The 19324-nt window shown below is 42.7% G+C and overlaps 1 protein-coding gene across 1 annotated transcript; it reads left to right on the top strand.

The window, feature by feature from the left end:
* The first annotated feature begins 478 nt into the window (after nucleotides 1-478).
* Nucleotides 479-9535, top strand: LOC147894259 (SNARE-like superfamily protein). The gene is made up of 4 exons (XM_087384763.1): nucleotides 479-958; nucleotides 8676-8790; nucleotides 8912-9033; nucleotides 9163-9535. The coding sequence occupies exons 1-4, from the start codon at nucleotides 777-779 to the stop codon at nucleotides 9212-9214; spliced, it is 471 nt and encodes a 156-aa protein (XP_087240889.1). The 5' UTR covers nucleotides 479-776; the 3' UTR covers nucleotides 9215-9535.
* Nucleotides 9536-19324: the final 9789 nt, after the last annotated feature.

Below are 19324 nucleotides of genomic sequence, written 5' to 3'. Positions count from 1 at the left end.
TGATGCTGCTGTATCCTCACGTGCGAGTGAGACGAAGCTAGGCATCCACGTCGGAGTTCCGCAAGTCGGGTAGCAGAGTGAGAGCGGCAAAATGCACCTTTGTCATCAACATACAGGAGAGATGCACAGGAGACGTAGAAAAGAATGAAAGATGGTGGGAGTGAAGGATGAGTATGTGCTAGCAATTCATGGATAGACCATAGCAAAATGAAAGGAAGCAAGTTACACACAAAGAGACATGCACGCATCCAGTATAGTGGAGCTCTTTGATTTTTGGGATATCAAGGCAAGAGTGCTTCTTTTTTGTATTCATGAAACTTTTTCAAGTTTTGTTGCTGCTATAATATTGCGCCACTATAAAAACTCCACTTGAGTGTTGATCAAGTATTGTTGCACTTCGAAATTTCAACATTAACACTTCTCAAGCTCAAAGTCATCCTACTCACTTTAAATCAGCCTCAAACATCCACTCTTGCACGATATAACAGGTGCCTGCCCGGGTTAGTTTGAGCTGGACCCCAATAGTGGGTGACCAAGGAAGAGCTGGGGTGACCCTGGCGTTTGAACTCAAGACCGGCAAGAGCCTTGGGCTTGAGCGCACACGACGCTGATGGGTAGATCTGGGTTTTATCGAACAGTCTAAGAAGTTCGAATGGAGACAGATTAGAATTGTGGGTTCACATGATTTCATCGTTTTCTTGCTCGAAGATGCTCTTCAATCAATATGTCGGTGAAGATTTAGCCAGGATTCTCCAAGCACTCCGCTGAAGAATTCAATGGCCTCTGCTACTCCACCTCGTATGAGGTGCATGTATATTTACAACAGAAATGGCATTTGCCTCCATTATCATTTGTGGTATCGCCCTCTCACTACGCTCAGTCCCCACCAAGATCAGAAATTGATGTTCGGCCTTCTCTTCTCGCTCCGATCTTTCACGGTGAAGATGGATCCCACCAGGTGTTTCTATAAAACCATCTATTACAAGTTCTTTTGTTATCATTTGTGCTACTAAATATATCATGTCAGATCAACGCTGCACTTTACATTCCGTGTGTCATTAAATTCTATAAGTTTTTGTGCTTCCGGTGTGTCCGAGGAAAATGCCGACGGTAGTGCGATTGAAACGCATATGTGAAAATCGCTGCGACCATTGCAGTACTTCTGATATATTGTGTGTCCTTGTTTTTGTGAAGGCATGAGCAAATTAGATTCATTCCTTGTGGTATAAATTCCTGTTGTTGTTGATGCCGGTCCTCGAGACTGTAATGTTTGATGGGACATTAGCTCCAAACGAAAACATTTGTCTTTTTGTGGTACATGGGAAGGGGTGGACTACGTTTAATTATCCTTTCTGTAGCCAGACATTGTAGCACCTTGCATTAGGTGTAATCTCACGTGAGAATGATTGTTTTTAATGTTTTTGCCTACCTTTTGGTGCAATACATACTGGGTATTTCGACCGTTCATCATGTTGTGCATTTCTCTCTAAGATGTATAGGTGTATCTTTGCAATACCTCTGTTCACACGCTGATCTTGATGTTGGAAAATCCAAGCATGTACGTCTAGCTCAAATCTTGGCTTCTCGCACTGTGTTAAAACATGACCAGATCACACCTGAGAACTCTAGATCTTACTTGACATGTGCACACATACATGTAAATGAATGCTACACTCAGATCTGAAGTAGACAGCAAGATATGGCAACAAAAATAATGAATAGAGATGTCCACTGAAAGGACTAAAACATAGATATAAAAGTGCACTCACTATCTACACTACATTGGTGAGCAGGATGCTCCGCCTTGCCCTATCTGCTTCTCACTCCTGCCGCTATGTGCCTCACCAATGAGGTTTTCAGTAGCTTAGGGAGGAGTCCAAAAAGAGACTGTCAGCTCCCTTCTGTACATCGTGATCAGCTCACCACCTGAGCTTTTCACAAGTGCTAGGATCTGCTGCTGCTGTTACTGCTGGTGCCTCTGCTGCTGCCTGTGGTCTACCTTCTTTGGAAGATGGTATGCAATGCTCGGCATTGGTGGATTCTGTAAAGGCCCAAGACGTTTATCGTTGTTTGATGCTTAATATGCATCTACAGGGCAGCCATTTGAAACGTCCACTAATAACACCTGGATATCTGGAGGATGTTGGATGTGCTGATAAGGCGATCAGTTGGTGATGTGGTAGGCTGCACACGTGGCAGTCAAGTTGGCAGGTTGACTGCACATGCTATAGGTCGTCTCTACATGTGGAGATCGGTCTCCTCCTCTATATAAGTAGAGGGTTGCAACCTCTTCTCATGTCTCAAGCAACACTAATGTGTACTAGCTTGTGCAACACTTGTTCTATCTCTTGTTGTGCCTTAAGAAGAAACTTTAGTAGGCTATTGGAATCCAATAGGAGTGTGGCTACTCGTTGAGTTCTGGAGCTTCTTTGGTCAGCGTGTACCTTTTTCATGTTCATCCTCTGCATGTGTGTCAATAGTCTTAACTTCTATTGCTTCCACTATTGTGCATATGTGCAGGGTGAATTCTCTCACAAGGTGTCATAGCCCTTGAAAGTGCAATGGCTCCACCTCCTCATCTTCCTCATCATCTATTTTCTCATTTGAGTGGACTTCTGGAGTGTTTTTGCAAAGTATGCCGGTGATTGTTTAAAGGTCCAATTCATCAAATTTGGAACTCGACACTTGGATTTCATATAGGATCATAGGTGGTTGAACGTGCTTTGAGCACCCAGGGTCTTTAGTTGTTCTATTATGAATTCTGGATACCACTTCTCCTATCCTGCCTTAGGAAGGATCTTTACACACAACTGACATCTAGTAGGAAGAGTGTGGCCCCTCTTTAGTTGTGGAGTAGCATCCTTTTCATCCTTTTCATATGGAGAACTAGTCTTGAGTTTGAGTGCTTCCACTATTGTGCATATGTGCATAAAGACTCCGCGGGTCTTTAGAAACCCAATATAGCTGCTTATGCTTGGGCACTGATGATGACATAAGTGCTGCTTTGCTTGCTAAGTTTCCTTTTGTTTCTCATAAAAGTTTTTGTTTACCTCTTTTTTCTTCTCTTTCATTTTCTCTTTTATTTTCTGTGTAGATTTTTGATCTTTAGAACAACAAAAAATCTAAATTTGTATGATTGGACTTATTCTAGTCTTACAAAGGTATATAAAAATTCTTTCAGAAAGAGTCTGCTGTGGTACCTTCTTAAAAATGCGGTGGCTTCACCATCTTCTTCCTCATCATCCACATCCTCATCTAAGTGGACTTTTTAACATGTTCCTACAGAATATGTGGATGATTGTTCTGGAATCGCCATATATCAATCCTTGTTCAACTTAGATCACCAGCCAGGCCAAAAGTAATTTGCAAGAGGAAGAGAGGACAAATTGCAATTAGGGTTTTGGTAGGTGCTGGCTAAGGTAATTTGCAGCAGCGATAGGGTTTCTAGAGCAAGCGTGGTTTCCAAGGAGGAAATCACATTTCTGGTATAAGCAGGGCTGGCCAGGTAAGGAGAAAATCTCAAAGTTGCGGCCAGGTAAGGATGATCGCAATTTGGGGAAACAGGAAGAGCAGCAGCTGCAATTTCAGCAAGAGGTGGAAGCAGATTGCAGCTGCAATGTTGGGCAGGAGCAAACAAATTTGTAGACGCGGGCTTGGAGCAGGAGAAAACAGCAATTCCTTTTTGGCTATGGAATTGAAGAGGGAGCACCTGAGGGAGCATCTGGTGTGTGGGAGCACGACGATGAGCTATGGCTTACTCTAGTGCTTGAAACATTTTCTTCTTGCACACATTAGCGTGAGCACATAAGCCAACACGTGCATGTATATAATTAAGTCACGTGGAAGGTGATTCGGCAGTGGTCTTTGTATGAGCAGGGAGTCTCTGTCTGACTCACAAGCCTCTGTATGGCTGCGACCTTTCCGCGAAGGGTTGACTCCAGGCACTTGCCTAGTCTAACCAAAGGACATCAAGATCTGCGCTGATGCCTACACTGAATGCCGGGAGCCCCCAAACCTGCTACCGTGGTCTGTGTAGAGTCCGAAAATTAGAAACTTCAAACAACAATGTAGTATCTGCAGAAAAGTAAAGAATAAAAAGAGCTATTTTAATATCCCAACAATGAAGAATACCAAAATATATGAAAGTGGTCTCACCAGATGAGGCATCAGGACTGGAGTCTGGTTTGAATCTTCGCAGTGGACCCTTGTAAGGAATGTCACAGTTTTGTTTATGATGATAAATATGGGAATATATTGGACCCTTATGTAAGGTGTTGGAGGTCAACATCTCCTGATGTCACCGTGCCCACCCAGAGAGAGGATAGGATAGGGTATATAGAGAGGGCCTTGTGCCCACCCTCTGTGAGGATAGAGTTGGCTATGCAGAGGTTTCCCCAGCCCTGTGTCAGGAGTCGGCCCCTAGAGCAGGGGGTTGGTCAGTTTGCTGCAGCCGACTGAGTGAGGAGCTGGGGCTATATATAGGGCCCCCCTCCTTGCCTTTCATTTCATCTCAGTGGTGTCTCTTGAGCAGGCTTGAGCAGCCCTTGAGCGGTCCTTTATAGCAGAGGTTTTCCCCGCTGCTTGGGGATTTTTTCCTGAGATCACTTGCAGTTTCTCTCTCTCTCTCTCTCTCTCTCTCTCTCTCTCTCTCTCCCCCCCTCCGTACTGTCCGTCGCCCGCCGTCAGCAGCAGCGCATCCGTACCTTTCCGTCAGCAGCTTGTACCTCTCCATACCTTTCCATACAGCCCGCAACTAGTCCGTACCCCGTCCATACATCCCCGTATCTCCGTCCGTACCTCTCCATACAGCCCATTAGCAGCCCGTTAGCAGCCCTCCACCTGTAACCAGCCTTTGACTGATGAAGGGCAGTGTTTTTTACTCTACTTTCTCACAACACCAAAATACAACCACCATGTTCCATTGCCATTGCCCAAACACAACACTTAGCGCATACAATTCCACAGCATAGCATCACTGAATCATAGAAAACAAGGGAGGCTAGAATGCCCCTACTCAATAAGCATTCATAGTGACACCTGTTGGCCCCAACACATGGCACCCCTTGCGGTATTTATTTGTTCACTGGTTAGTTCAATTACAAGGGACTCCCTTCTTGAACTCACACGCAGGTGCAACCCAGTACAATGCCAACCTGTGGCTGTGCAAGTGACCAATTCCTAGTGCTATCCTTTTGGTTCCCTTCAGTAGTCAAGCATATCACAAGCGGAATAACCCAACATCATACTAAGCAATGCATCCACACAAATCAAGGCCATCACTGAGTCCAAGGCTTGCCATAGCTTCCCCAGGAAGAGAGTATCACAACCAGTGCCCCAATCCTCTTCCAGGCCAATGGTAGGGCATCCAACCTTCCAAAACTCCGCAAGAGTAGGAGTTGCACAAAGCAGAAGAGGAAGACAAGAATTCAGCCAACAAATGGAGCCTATTTCAGCTCGAAACAGCCTCAAAGGATGGTCGACCAGTAGATAGCAGACTCTGGTAGGAGGGAGCTGTCCTTGACTGCCTTCCAACACCTGAAAAGGTCACAAGAGAAGTCGTCCAGCAATCAGCAACAAATCTGCCATGAATTCGTCCACCAAAGTGAGGATTCCAGCTCACAGCAACCTCATAATTCAATGTGCATAGCACCAGACAAGAGCCTGGAGAGAGGCGTCCACCAAAGTGAGGATTCCAACAAATTTGCCATGAATTCGTCCACCAAAGTGAGGATTCCAGCTCACAGCAACCTCATAATTCAATGTGCATAGCACCAGACAAGAGCCTGGAGAGAGGCGTCCAGGAATATGGCCTCAAACAATGAAAAGGAAGCATTCTATCTCGAAGAATGTCGAGAAAAGCTTCAGAAAAGGCCCAAAATGGGGATGCCTAGGCCCAAGGAGCATGCCAGTAGCAGGAAACACCAACAAGAGAAGATTTGTCGCAGAGAAATCTCCAAAAACGTTTTCAGCCAGCAAAGGGAGAGCTGCAAGAATCCGCCACTCTCTCCAAAAGACTCCTGTGGTAGGGATGAAGACCCAGGGTAGGATAGGGTAGAGCTCCAAGACCTTCCAGGTGCTTCCGTATGGGGGACACAGGCGCCACAAGTCAAGCATAGAACCCAAGCATGCACACACTCAGGACACATGGCAAATTGGACGTGGGAAAACCCGTCAGCCCTTTGCCTCAGCCAATAGTTACCTCGGCTAGCAGCCCAAACACACTAACCCTAACACCTAGTTGCGCTAAACCCCTAACCCAACCCGGGGGTTAGGTTAAGCTAGGGGGTTCAATAGATAGCGAATTATGGATTGGCCTACCCTCTCCTCTAACTCCCCTCAACTCCTTCAACCTCCATCAGGACTTGGTACTCTACAGTTGTAGCCATGAATTATTAACAAGAAGGCTCAAAACGACCCATCCTTGGGCAACAAGATCAGATTTTTTATTTGCAGCAGGCAGTGAGAGAGCTACGATTGGAATTGGTAGAAGTAAGGGCTCGACTTGACATTCTAGAAGGGCATGGTAAGTAGGCAATAATTAATGAGGCTGTACAATCAATTGTTGATGTGCTCCCGCATCGATGAAGACTTATTGGGATCCAACAATCTCATATGACTTCCACGGCAGCCCTCTTCATGGGAGAGGTTCAATTATACAAAGATGCCGAATGCTCCCAGATACTCTTAGCCACCGTCATGTGCTTCACGTGATTAATCACGTGTGGAGTACAGTTAAGGAAGATAAATGACCTTACACTTGCATTGACACGATCCTAGAGCTGAGACATGGTCTTGGCCTCCTTCTGCTCCAAGATGCCAAGGTTGGATGCAAGGGGATGTAACAAAAACTGAAATTAGACATGCTTGCGATTCATTATTTACCAAAACAAGAGAAACCAAGAACAAGGAAACAAGGAGGAAAGAAGAGACGACGCCGCATGGGGTCCAATCTACCCCTCTAGATGGTGGCTCTTGCTTCCCATCTAGAGTATTTATAATTGCATATTCCAAAAAGGAAAGAGCAAAAAATAGTACACCCAAAAGCATCCCTTTTCCACAATTGGAGGGATTTCTCAACATAGCTCAAAATATCACAAGGCTTAATACGATCTCTAATTAAAATAACTAGCCCACGGCTTAATATTCATTATTTCACAATCTTGGCCCATGGCCACATAGAATGCCCCGTGCGACACCTTGATCGGTACCCTCGCACTCACTCCAATCCTTGCCATTTGTTCCATCACCTGTACTCAAGCCGCCAATTACATTAGTTATTAACAATCAATTGAACGAATCACCGAATCAACTTATCCCAATATAATTGCGCTTAAAAGTACAATAAGTAAACTTAACACCAATAACACTAGTGACATCAGTATTAACATGAAATCACCCACAATACCGACCATCTAGCATGGCAAATCAGAGGCTAGTTAGGCATCCCCAACAAAACCACACAAAGCATCCACTAGGACCCCCGCCACGTCCGGTCCGTTCCTATGGAATACTTTGCCATAGTCACACTTGACTAAAATAAAATAAAATCTATAGCAAGAAATATCAGAAATACAATTTCCATAATAGGGGATGAGCTTGGCAACTCCCACCAATATGAAATCTGCTAGATCATACGACTGTAACACAGACTCCATCATGACCCCCCAAACTCCGTAATTGAGGCCATCCAATTGACGGTCAATCGGGAAGGTGAGCAAAACCGGAGTTTCTGTCTTGCTCTCTACCATCTTGGACAAGGTCGTCGTGTCGGAGTGAAGAGGGAATGAAACTGAGAAGAGAGGGTGGATGGGATAGAAGAGGATGGACAGAAAGAAGCTGAGAAGGGTCTGGATATGGTGATGAAGAGGCTAGGAGCCTACTAGACCTTCACACCTCGCTGTCCTGCCCTCATATGGGCCCCTTGCAGCCCATCTTATAGGGCAGGAGGGGGGGCGCAGTCCAGTTGGACCTGGAGGCAGGGGACCAGCCCCTCTTAGGGCTGTGTGCCAGCCCTTATAGAGGGCTGAGGGGGTCAGCCTCCTAGCAGATGGTACAGCCCTCTTCATAGGGCCTTGAAGCAGCCCCTTATGGGGAAGATCAGGTTGGCCCCTTCGGTCAGCTGACTGAGGGAGGGGCTGGGGCCTGTATATAGGCCCCCCTCCTTGCCTTTCATTTCATCTCAGTGTGGTGTCTCTTGAGCAGGGTTGAGCAGCCCTTGAGCAGTCCTTTATAGCAGAGGTTTTCCCCACCGCTTGGGGTTTTTTCCTGAGATCACTTGCAGTCTCTCTCATCTCTCTCTCTCTCTCTCCTTTCTTGTTTGCTGTCTGTGAGGTTGAGACTCTCTCTCTTCACTTCCGTTCATTTCCGCTGCACTTCTCACAGTGGGCTCTATCTTTCGTCCCTCCTTGGTGCTGCCATTACAAACAGGTCGAACAAAATGTGGAACAGGACTGGAAGGGACGTTTACCTTAGTCCTTGGTGTCAGGATCACAAACACCTGGGTAGTTAATTTTCCAGGAGATGGTGGAAGAAAATTTTGTGCAATCTTGTGTGTCCTCTCCTTTTAGCCCCACTCTGATGTTACTTTAAACCTTAAGCTTCCTTCCAAGTCATTTGTGGCCAGAAGGGTATGGGCCAATAAATTAAAGCATCCTAAAAGTTGTTTTTCGTTGCAGCAATAATAAAGGAAATTTAGGAGTTCCACAACTACCTGGTCAAGGCTGTTCGTTCTATGCCTTCCGGACTGACACGTATAAATTGAATCTTCTGGAGACTCCATCGGGGCTTAAGGTATTCTTTTCAAACTCCCTGATTTGCACCTTCCTACAATTGCAAGGACCCAAGTTGCATGGTCAGTTTTCCATTCTTTGGTGAATAAGGATTTGGTATTTGATTATTATTGGTCCTTCAGATAGTGCTGGTTACAGATTCTAGAATGGGTGATCTTCGTGAGGCTTTAAGACATATTTATAGTAGTATCTATGTGGAGTACGTTGTGAAGAACCCTCTTTATACACCTGGTCAGCCCTTCAGGTTGGTCAAGACGCTCAATTCTACATGCTCTCACTGTTTCTGTTCTAATTTTTGGTTTTTGAAGTATTGATGTCTGCTGATACTTATTATGTTTGTAAAACCACTTATATTTCACTCCTTTTTTGGCAGGTGTGAGCTCTTCAATGCTGCTCTTGACCAATATGTAAAAACTCTGCAGTAATATACTATGATGCCTTGTGGTTTCAGAATATTTGCAGAGGATAAATAAGCTGCTGAATGGTCAGGGCAGATGATAGTGAGATCTCTAAGAGGAATCTCTCATTGGGTTTTCTAGATTTTATTGGTTGTCAAGGCTAAGCTCCAAGAAAAATGCTTGCTTACAGCAGTGTCCCTCTCACTCTTGAGTCTCGAATGCATAGAACACAATTCTCACTCACAAGCTTTCCACTCGGGCTAGTGTTGAAACAGTTAAGCCCCTTTATGGTTCCTTTATGGTTTTGTCAACCGCAATACTCTCAAACAGGGAAACACTTTATCATCATTCACTGCATCGTTGCATGTTAGTGTAACAGATTGTAGAGATATAATGGCAGGGGACAAATTTAAAAGAAAATCGAACTCTTGAGAGAGGGAAAGTCAAAAGAGTAGGGAAAATAATAAGTATATGTTAGACATTACCTTGAATGCTAAACTTGTAGTTGTAAATTTGAATCCAAACAGGGAGGGAGGCTGAGAAAAAGTGTGACATAAAATGGAAGCTTGCTATTGCAACAGTGGTAATGAGGGTGGTTGTAATGGTTGCAAATAAATGTGATTACGATCCATGGGTTTCCAATAAACTAGGTTTGCTGAGAAACATGATCAACCAAGAGTCTTGAGTGGCTGTAGTGTCAATCATTATCAGAGAGCATGCATGAGATTGCATCGCATTTCCATTTCACTTCACTTTCATTACGCCTGTCATATTCCTTTTTGGTGGATTACAAGGTGCACTCATGATATACCCTATGCTTGTGACCATTCCGAAGTGTTGCACCAGGGCTTTGAATGTCCTTGAAGGTGCATATATGTTGAAGATGAACATTTGTACTATACTATCATCATCATTGATGGAGTCCTAAATGCACGAGTGATGCTGCAAGGTGACAAGGTAATGGAGTCTGACCAGTCTGCTGAAAGCAGACCTTTATTCAGGTGCTAGAAAGTAGCATCTTGTGCTAAGCTGTGTTGACATCTTGTGCTAGGTGTCACAGATGATTTCTTATTATACATACATATTGGATTGTGAGACTAGCTAAGGTGACAAGGTAATGTGAAAGCAGATCTTTATTCAGCTGCTAGAAAATAGCATCCTGTGCCAAGCTGTGTTGACGTACATCCATGTTGGATTGTGAGACTAGCTAAGCTATTTCTGATTGGCCATCTCTTTAATTATTCATCGGTCCTATTTGATGAGTTAGATATTTGATACCTTAAATTTATTAAGGAAGCCTTTCCTAGCATGCAATCAAGTTGCTGATTCCGGCTCCTTCTCTCTTGTATAGAGTTGTGCTTACAATTCCGAAACGGTATCACACGTATTTTGTAAGGAGAGATGATTGGCTTTTACATTGGGTTGGGGCTGTTGAATCACGACGAAGGTCACGTGTTGTAAAGGTTTTTATAATAGGGAATTAGACATAGCTATTGAGAATTGAACCCTTGCCATCCTTTTCATGGCGTTGACCTTACTACTAGACTAACCTGCTATCCACATTGCCTTGGAATTTGTGTCAATGGCCTCATTTGCATTCCCCCTATTTGAATAATGTTACGTGAACTGGGTCAATGTTAGTTAGTTCATGTAAGTTACCAAAAAGCTAGACCTCGTCAATTGTTTTAGGTTTTGGATGCACCTTGGTGTGCAAGCCAAGCCTTTGAGCTTTCGATATAAACACCCTCTCAAAACTTGTAACAAAAGGTATATGCAAGAAGCAATAGGTTGCACAAATCAATACTTTGTGGAAATTGTGCTAAATGTGCCAAACATCTTAGCCAACATATGTACAAATGTTTAAAGTTTTTTTGAACATACATGGAAGCATTAACATTTTGCAACTTACATTGCATTATATTTATTTTGCTTCCACTCTTTTTGATGTTTTACTTGTATACTACTAGAAAGGGCAACTCATGTCCTCTAAGGCACACCCCTTGTTTATTGATACAATGTGTTGTGCCATCAATACAACATGCAATGTGGGTAATTGAGAAGCCACATAATTGTGCCAAGACTCAATAGCCCCAAAATTGGAAGTCTAGGGATTGAGATGTACATTGGTTGTGATATTATTTGTCTTGCATCCTTAACCTTAGGAGATAGGTGAAAGCTAGAGCAAACAACAAAAGGTTTATAAGATACAGTTTTGATTTTTAAAGATTCTACTTTATTATATTTTAAAGGATTATGATATTTTGGCTATTTTAAGTTTTTGTAGTATACTAGCCATTAATATTATGATGGGCACATTAGATGTGTCTAGACCCCATCCCACCCTTGGTTAGACTTGGTTACATCTCTTGAGGATTTCCTTCCCTCCTAGCCTTTGCATACTCTTGTGCATGCTTTCCAAGCGTTAATTAGATTGCTCACATTGCTCTCGTTGCCTTCAACTTCACAAACATCTTCTATCCTCTCTTAGTGCTTGTAGACGACAACCCATTGTCTATCACAAGAAATTCGATATTAAAGTAGTCAAAACAATATTCAACACCCAAGGTCAAATAAATCAAAATTTGCATGCTCTTTAGTGAGACATTTGTACCCTTGCTCAAGAAGTTTGGGATATTGTAGCACATACACAAGCTAGGATGTAGCATGACTTGAATAAATCAATTGACAACAATCTCCATTAATAGAGTTAGAGATCTTGATTATGTAGATACATGCCAACTAGAATTTATGTGGTCATTTGTGTAAGGAGACGTGAGTTAAAATCAAAGGAAAGGAGAAGCTAACTAAATGTTATATTGCCATGAGAAGTTTAAAGCATTAGGACATGATACTATTTAGGGGTTAGAATTCTCTTCAAAAGAGTTTCTATGTAGTTTGAAGTCTTGCATATAGTGATGTGCCAAGTGTACCTTGGAAAAATAGAGCAATGTTTGTTGCTTTATAATTTTAAGCGTGAGAGGTCATCACACACATGCATAGTAGTTTGGCTTTGACGTATTAAAACGGCACCGTCGTCTATGGTATACGATACAGCATTGGAGCTAGGGAAAGCGATTGTTTTGCATCGTTTTGTTAAAATGTATCGCGTATTAGCTTGCGTACTCATATCTTTCTGTGTTAAGCCAAGTAGGGTTGTGATGCAATGTCTTGGTCATTCTAATGATTTATCGAAGAGGGTTGGCCTTGTGGATGTTTGATGGAATGAAAACATGAAAAAAAAAGAGCCAAATTATATTAGGGGCTTTTGTGCATGGGGGAATTCAACCCAAACAACTCTACTAAGGAGAAAACCTTTTAGCCCATGACCTTAACTAGATTTGCAAGCCACTTTCTGGTATGTTGGATGTTAGTAGAATTCCTCGATTCAAAAGGAATTCTAAAGACCAAAGGATTGCTCTACACAACAATTGAAACAGGAAGAAGCTCATTAGATACTCATTGTTGATATAGCACATTTGTAAGGTGAAAGAAACTCATTCATATATGTGACATGTTATGTAGTGCTTGGAAATGGGAGACGGGAAGTAAAATGATTTTTAAAAAAATAAAAAAATGAAAGTGCCAGCTTGCGTTAAGGGTTGGTCAGGCCCGCTTTTACAAAAATGGGGATTTCTTTCTAGAAACTTTGCAAAGTAGAAAATCTCTAGGTTAACCTTAACCATTTCAGCTAGAGACTCTAGTTGTGTGCCTTTAAAAACTAGACTAGCATCAATGAGTAGAGTCCTAATAGCTCCTTGACAGAATCCATCCCATATCTAGCTGAGGTACCAAAAGCTATGTCGTTTCTCGCAAGCAATATAGAGTAAAGCATAAGTCTCTAAAGCCATATAGTGTAAAGCACAACTCTCTAACTATAGGCTCTGCTTGACAAAGATTTGAGCTAAAAAATGATCATCCCTACAAAGGCATTTAGGTAGTCTCATGCTGCATTGATATATCACCCCTCAAAGAGAGTCAACTCTCTTGATAATGCCCCCTGCTAACTTGACAATACCAAATAGGTGAGGCACAGATTAAGTTCCTCTACAAAGAGGGCAAGCTATGTATATGTCTTGGACCTTCCAAGGTTACCACAAACTGGTAGCCACTGCATGAATATCTTGCACACTAGGAAGTGGAATAGCACGAAGCGCTATTTCTACCATAACCTACTGCATCTCTTTCTCCATAAGTTGGGAGCATAAGGATGTCTCTAATGAAATGCATGGATTTCAGCATTAAGATAGGGTAACAATGAATGATATTGATATGTACTATGCAAAATTGTTTACCCTCAAGAACCACCTGACCCACTCTCTGAGATTACAGATAGTGTAGGAAGGCCGGGTATCTAGAATTGAGTCCACAGTCTCGTTGAAGAAATTTTGTGCAACAAATGAGCCTATACCTCTCATCTCTTTGTTTCCTAGAATATCTCATAGCTGCATGATCATCCCATGAATTCATCCATCTACAAATAACCTTTTTATTTAGCCTTATTGACAACAATAGATTATGTAGAGCAAATTGTTTACCATAAAAAAGGATTACTACGTTCCACAAGTTTGCAATGCCAAGACTTGCATCCATGTTTTACCTTTCCATTATAGCCTTGAGGTAGGAATCTTCTAAGCTAGACTTAGACACATCGAATGTTTCACCTTCAAAGAGGAAAGAGAGAGAGAATCTTGTCTTGTGAACTCAGACCATGCCATTTACCAACCCCTCTTCCAAAGCTTTGATCCAAGAACCATTGAGAAAGCTCTACCTAAGGAGTTGTAGAAAGTGTAGCTTCTCAACCACTAATAGAGTAGTTAGATAGATTTTATCCTGAGACAGGGGACCACCATTTTCCTTGGTTGCAATGATACCCTCCCAAGGTGTATATTGGATCCTTCTACTTGTTCTAATAAGTCTTGCTAAAGAACAATAAATTGCTAGCATAAACCATAAAAGTGGCCAACACATGCTTTAATGGCTCTTGCATTCTAGCGTAAGCTTCTTCCTATCCATTTGGCCAACTTTTGTTTTATTTTATAGTCAAACCAATGAAACCATTGGGATAGAGAAGTGTCTACACAAAGGAGCTCCCAGATGACTAAATTATCAGACTCGAAGGTGTCCAAGCAAAACCATAGAGCCGATCACACCTGGCATTCTTGCCCAATAGATAGCATTACACTTGGACAAGTTACATATTGACCTAGAAGTGGAGCATAATTTAGTGATCTCTTGTAGAAGAGCATCAATTGTGTCGTCTTGGTTTGAATTTAACTTAGAAAATGTACTTTCTATTTTGAGAAAGAAGCAATGAGCAAGATTTAATGCAATAAAGAAAGCAGTTGCTGAAGGCCTTGCGTTAAAGATTGTTGATCCTGAGAAACCATTTTCCTAAAAACCAATGCGAGTGGTCATGTTGTAGGAGTAGTTTAGCATCAAGAGTGATGCTAGTAGCCTTTGAAAGTAAGATGCTTTCTTTCTCTCACCATAATTGGACAACTCATGAGCAAGAGTTGTTTTTTTTTTTTTGGGTAGCAAAAAAAGTTTTTAATTTATACTTCTTCAAAAACGAAATAGAACATTAGAGCTCCACTAGGTTGATCATCCTCATTTAAGAGTGTATACATATCAAATATTTACAAAGTTCCAAGATAAGTCCACATCACAAAATTAATGATCCCCAAGCTTAACATTAAACTGAGTGGGAGGTCTGCTGTGCTTTGTCCCCTAGTTTGGAACTTGGGCCAGTTTTTGCTGGATTTCTTCAAGTGGTCATCTTTTTCCTTGAGAAGCTGGAAGTAGGGTTCATTGAAGTACATTTTGTCTAGGTCAACCTGCTCATGGGCCTACTCAAGAGAACATTCATGTCAATCATGCTAGTTAAACAATGTTTTCAATAAGGCAAGCTATCCTTTGTCTTGAATTTCCCAACCAATTACAAAAAGCTTCGTGTGCGTTGATGAGAATGTTGTTAAACTGCAAGTTATTCCTAGAAATCCAGATTTGCCAAAGAGCTTGGGCTCTAATTTTTAGCCAGACCTCCTGCTTGGTTTTTTGCGCATCCCCTAGAAGTATAGCTTTGTAGTCGATGGGCTCTTGTATTTGAATTTGAATTGCTTTCCACACATTTCTTGCTGTAGGGCAAGCACCAAAGAGATGAAATATGTCTTCACTATGACCTAGGCATATTTTGCACTTCCCATCCCCTTTGCCAATGTTCTCTCCTTTGTTTTTGGTCCAAACTGCTTTGTGTAGGATTAACCAGAGGAGAATTGACATATTTTCTTAGATACTCTTACTCCAAATGGACTTGAACCTCCTTCTCCATTGGAGTAGACTATCAGAGATGTTTCACCTTCTATTGAGTACCTTGCACACCTCTTCTATATTATTTGTTGGAGTTGGAATAGGCAAGAGGTGTGGTGCACTAACCCAATTGAACTCTTTCTAGTAGACTAGAGTGGTGCCCCCCCCCATTGAGTGTCCCCTTCCCAGAAGTGGATCCTGCTCATAACAAGTTGTTGATCCTGGTTGGATAGTCTAAATTCTCTTCTTATTTGCATCTAGTTCTTCCATCTGAACTCTCCCTTGAGCCAAAGTTGGGCCCGAGCTTTGGATACTTTTCTTGAAGAGGAGGATGGCCTTGTGAAAGTCCGGGTCACTAAGAAGGTGTGCTTTGTGAATTACAAAGACCCCATATGCGTTAAGAGACACAAAAGCCCCTTTGCCAAAAAAATTGTGATAAACATTGCTATTAGCCTTGATGGCCTCAAAGGCTTTCTAAATAGACTTCCAAAGAGGTCTCCCCTTGGTAGATTAGGGTTTAGAATTGCACAAAGCAGACAGCATGGGGTAGTTCTTCAATCTGAGGGCTCTAATGGATTTGACATGAAAAAAATTGCTAGAGAGAAGTTGAGCCCAGTACTTCTGAGGATTTGTTGAGGCCAAAGGCCCCAACGGGGGAAGAAAGACGCAAGACACTCTCAAAGTTGCAATCAAGGGAGACACGAACACGAAGAAGAAGAATGAATAACTGTGTGTTTCATGAATTGCATGGATGGAAGGGTACATATAAAAGGCTCATACACCTTCATAGCACACACCATCACTACTTAAGGATAAACCCGTGTGTTTATGCCTTAACACATGTTACTCAAGGTGGACTATGTGAATTGACAATGCGCATAAGTAGAAGTCAGATGCCATATGTGCATTTGAAAAAAGGAGTACAATCATTTTGGGTATAGCCGAGGTAGAGAAACTATGAGTGCATGAGTGAAAAGAAAATATAGAAATTAGGCATGGAATGCCCCCATTTGAAGAAGCTCCAACAATGTCGATGTAGCTCTTGCCTTTCCATTGCAAACATGTTGCACCAATACTCACCATTACACTTGCAACCACAAAACACCACATGTTCCTCTTTGTTGCATCACCTCAAATCCTTCTATGGATCAAATGCACGGTCGAGGCGCTACATCCAAACTTCCTTGTTGGTATGTCCCTATGACCGCATCTGCGTCCATCTCTAGGACAAGTTGAAGATGACTAGAGGTAGTAAATTTGAAATTGCAACTTGAGGAGACACAATAAAGCACAAAAGAATTCTCTTGATTGTGTGTTGGAAGCTACTTTAAAAGTGGAAAAACCCACTTATTTTCTCTAGGCTCCTATGATCAAAATTTGCATTCGTTCATGGCTTACTCAAAACTGTGTCACATCTGATTCGGCAAGCTTGGGTGGTCTCTGCAACTCCTTCAATATCATATCTATTTGCGATATGTTCTTCACGGGATTGTTGCTCGGTGAGTACACTTGAACGAACTCTTTGGGAGTGCCCTTTGGTTGCACACCACTCACATTATCTTTTACAACTTCCGTGCCTGGGACTATTGCGATTGCCTCCGCATGCTTGCCACCTCCACACTGATCCACAGCAATGCAGTGCTTCAATTCCCAATCGGCTGGTTCATCAAAGTTGTTATGTAGGTTGTATAGCATGGCGCCGCACCACCGTTTTGACGTTGGAAAACTTGTGTGTAACTTGTCAAAATGCCCGGCTATGCAATGGAACCCAGCAGCCACATCTCTCAACACCGCATCCGCATCAACCGCAATCAGATCATCTCCGCAATTAGATCACCGTTGTGCTCTCGTCTCCACATCCGCATCAGTACCACAACTACAGTATCACCGCATCACCGGACTACCGCACTGTCATTGCTTTTCAACCACAACCTGACTTCTGCCTTTAAATTCAAGTCCACAACAAGGAGAGACGCGCAACTCTTGTCTGCACAACGGTTTTGTGATCAAGTCCGCAAAAAGACCTGAGCCGCCGAGCCGCAATTAATAGACCCATGTGATCACTCAGAGCTAGAGGCTCTTGACCTTGGACTTGAAGGATTGCATGCTATAAACAGCCATCGGCTCAATTCTCTACTACCAAACCATCTTGTAACCATCTTGGAATGCCATAGGCAAGAACAGTCGCAGTGGTTCCATGCATCAAGCCAAGGGGCACCAATGGCAGCGGCATCCAAGTAGGCTATGCGCTCCATCTCGATGGAAAAGAGGGAAATTCCAATGATGCAATCGGCAATCTGGATATGTACCACAGATCATCGGATCTCAAGGCCCGCATCCATTGACCTCTTTGGATCTTATGTTGCATAGAGGTGCCTAAAAAACTGCATGCGATGTTGGAGGATGTGAGGCTGGCAACGTTGTGAGGTCTTCATTTTCTTTGTGTCCAGACCGTGGATGAGTCCATTTGATTGTGATCGCCATGTGAAGAAAGACACAAGAGACTCTCAAAGTTGCAATAAAGAGAGACACAAACACGAAGAAGAAGAATGAATAACCGTGTGTTTCAAGGGTACATGTAAGAGGCTCATACCCCTTCGTAGCACCCACAATGTACCCCTTTGTAGCACACACCCACACACCCCTTGGAATCACCGCTTAAGGATACACCTGTGTGTTTATGCCTTAACAAGATTGACTACATATTTGATGATCCAACTTACTTATAGTTGTGAGTAGAGGCTTGAATGTCAACCACTCCTAGCCCATCTTCCTCTTTGGGTCTAGTACAAAAGTCCCAGCTAACTTTGGATATCTTTCTAGAGTTGTGTCCCCCTCGAGAAGGTATCTGCAAATCCTTGTAAACTTTTCAAGGGCAGTTATTGCTAGGCACCAGCAAGAGATAAAACTAGCTAACATGATAAATATAGTGGTTGAGGACCAGCCTTCTTCCAACCGGGTTGGCTCGATATCCTCTTCACTTTTCCATTTTTTCCTTGAACCTGTCAAGAAGCTAGACCCATTTGTGCTTCATTGAAACAGCAAACCCCATGTTATTCTAAATACATTGCCTTTAGGGATGTTGTGGCAGCCAAACCTGTGCAAGAAGGGGATGATCTTTTCCAAAAAGTGTGGTAAATCCTATTTTAGAGTGGCTGATGAGACTGAACCTGAGGCCTTACAAAAGACCTCCAAGCACTGAAGAATGCTTGAAACATCTTATATTGTGTTCTTGGGTGTCAAGTTTGTATCATAAGCAAATTGCTATGTGACCAACTATTTCCTGGAGGGTAACTCTATTCCTTTGATGGCCCTTTCTTCAATTTGTTCATTTAGAAGCCACCCTAAAGAACTAGATGCAATGGGAAAAAGTAGGGGAGCTAGGGGGCAACTTTGTCTTATTGATCTCTTAAGAGCAAAGGGTTCTACCGTGTCCCTGTTCACACAAATTTTAGCATAGGCATTAGTCAGAAGTAGCTTGACAAATGAAACAAAACCTTGTCCCATCCTCAGGTCCTGCAAAGTCTCAATGATGAAGTCCCACTCCAATCTATCATTGTAAAGTCCACTTTTATGAAACAAATATCTTGGCATATTCACACCCTTCCTAAAGGTTCACAATGGCTTCTAGCATGTGAGAGTACTCTAAACGAAAGTGAAATGGAGAAGGGTGAGAGAGAGGGAGAGCCAAAAGAGAGCCACACAAGTTTTGGTGGGTGCAAAACAACCTAATCTTCCATGCATCCATATATATATGTGTTTGAGTGTTGTACATAACCAGGGTTAAGGTACAGTGGCCTTTAACCCCCACAACCTCCCACTTAAAGGCCA

This window comes from Dipteris shenzhenensis, chromosome 14 (assembly GCF_047967505.1).
Source record: "Dipteris shenzhenensis isolate YYH24624 ecotype China chromosome 14, Dip_SZ_1.0, whole genome shotgun sequence".
Taxonomy (NCBI): domain Eukaryota; kingdom Viridiplantae; phylum Streptophyta; class Polypodiopsida; order Gleicheniales; family Dipteridaceae; genus Dipteris; species Dipteris shenzhenensis.
The sequence above is the reverse complement of the archived record's forward strand: the minus strand, read 5'-3'. Positions and strand labels throughout refer to the sequence as shown.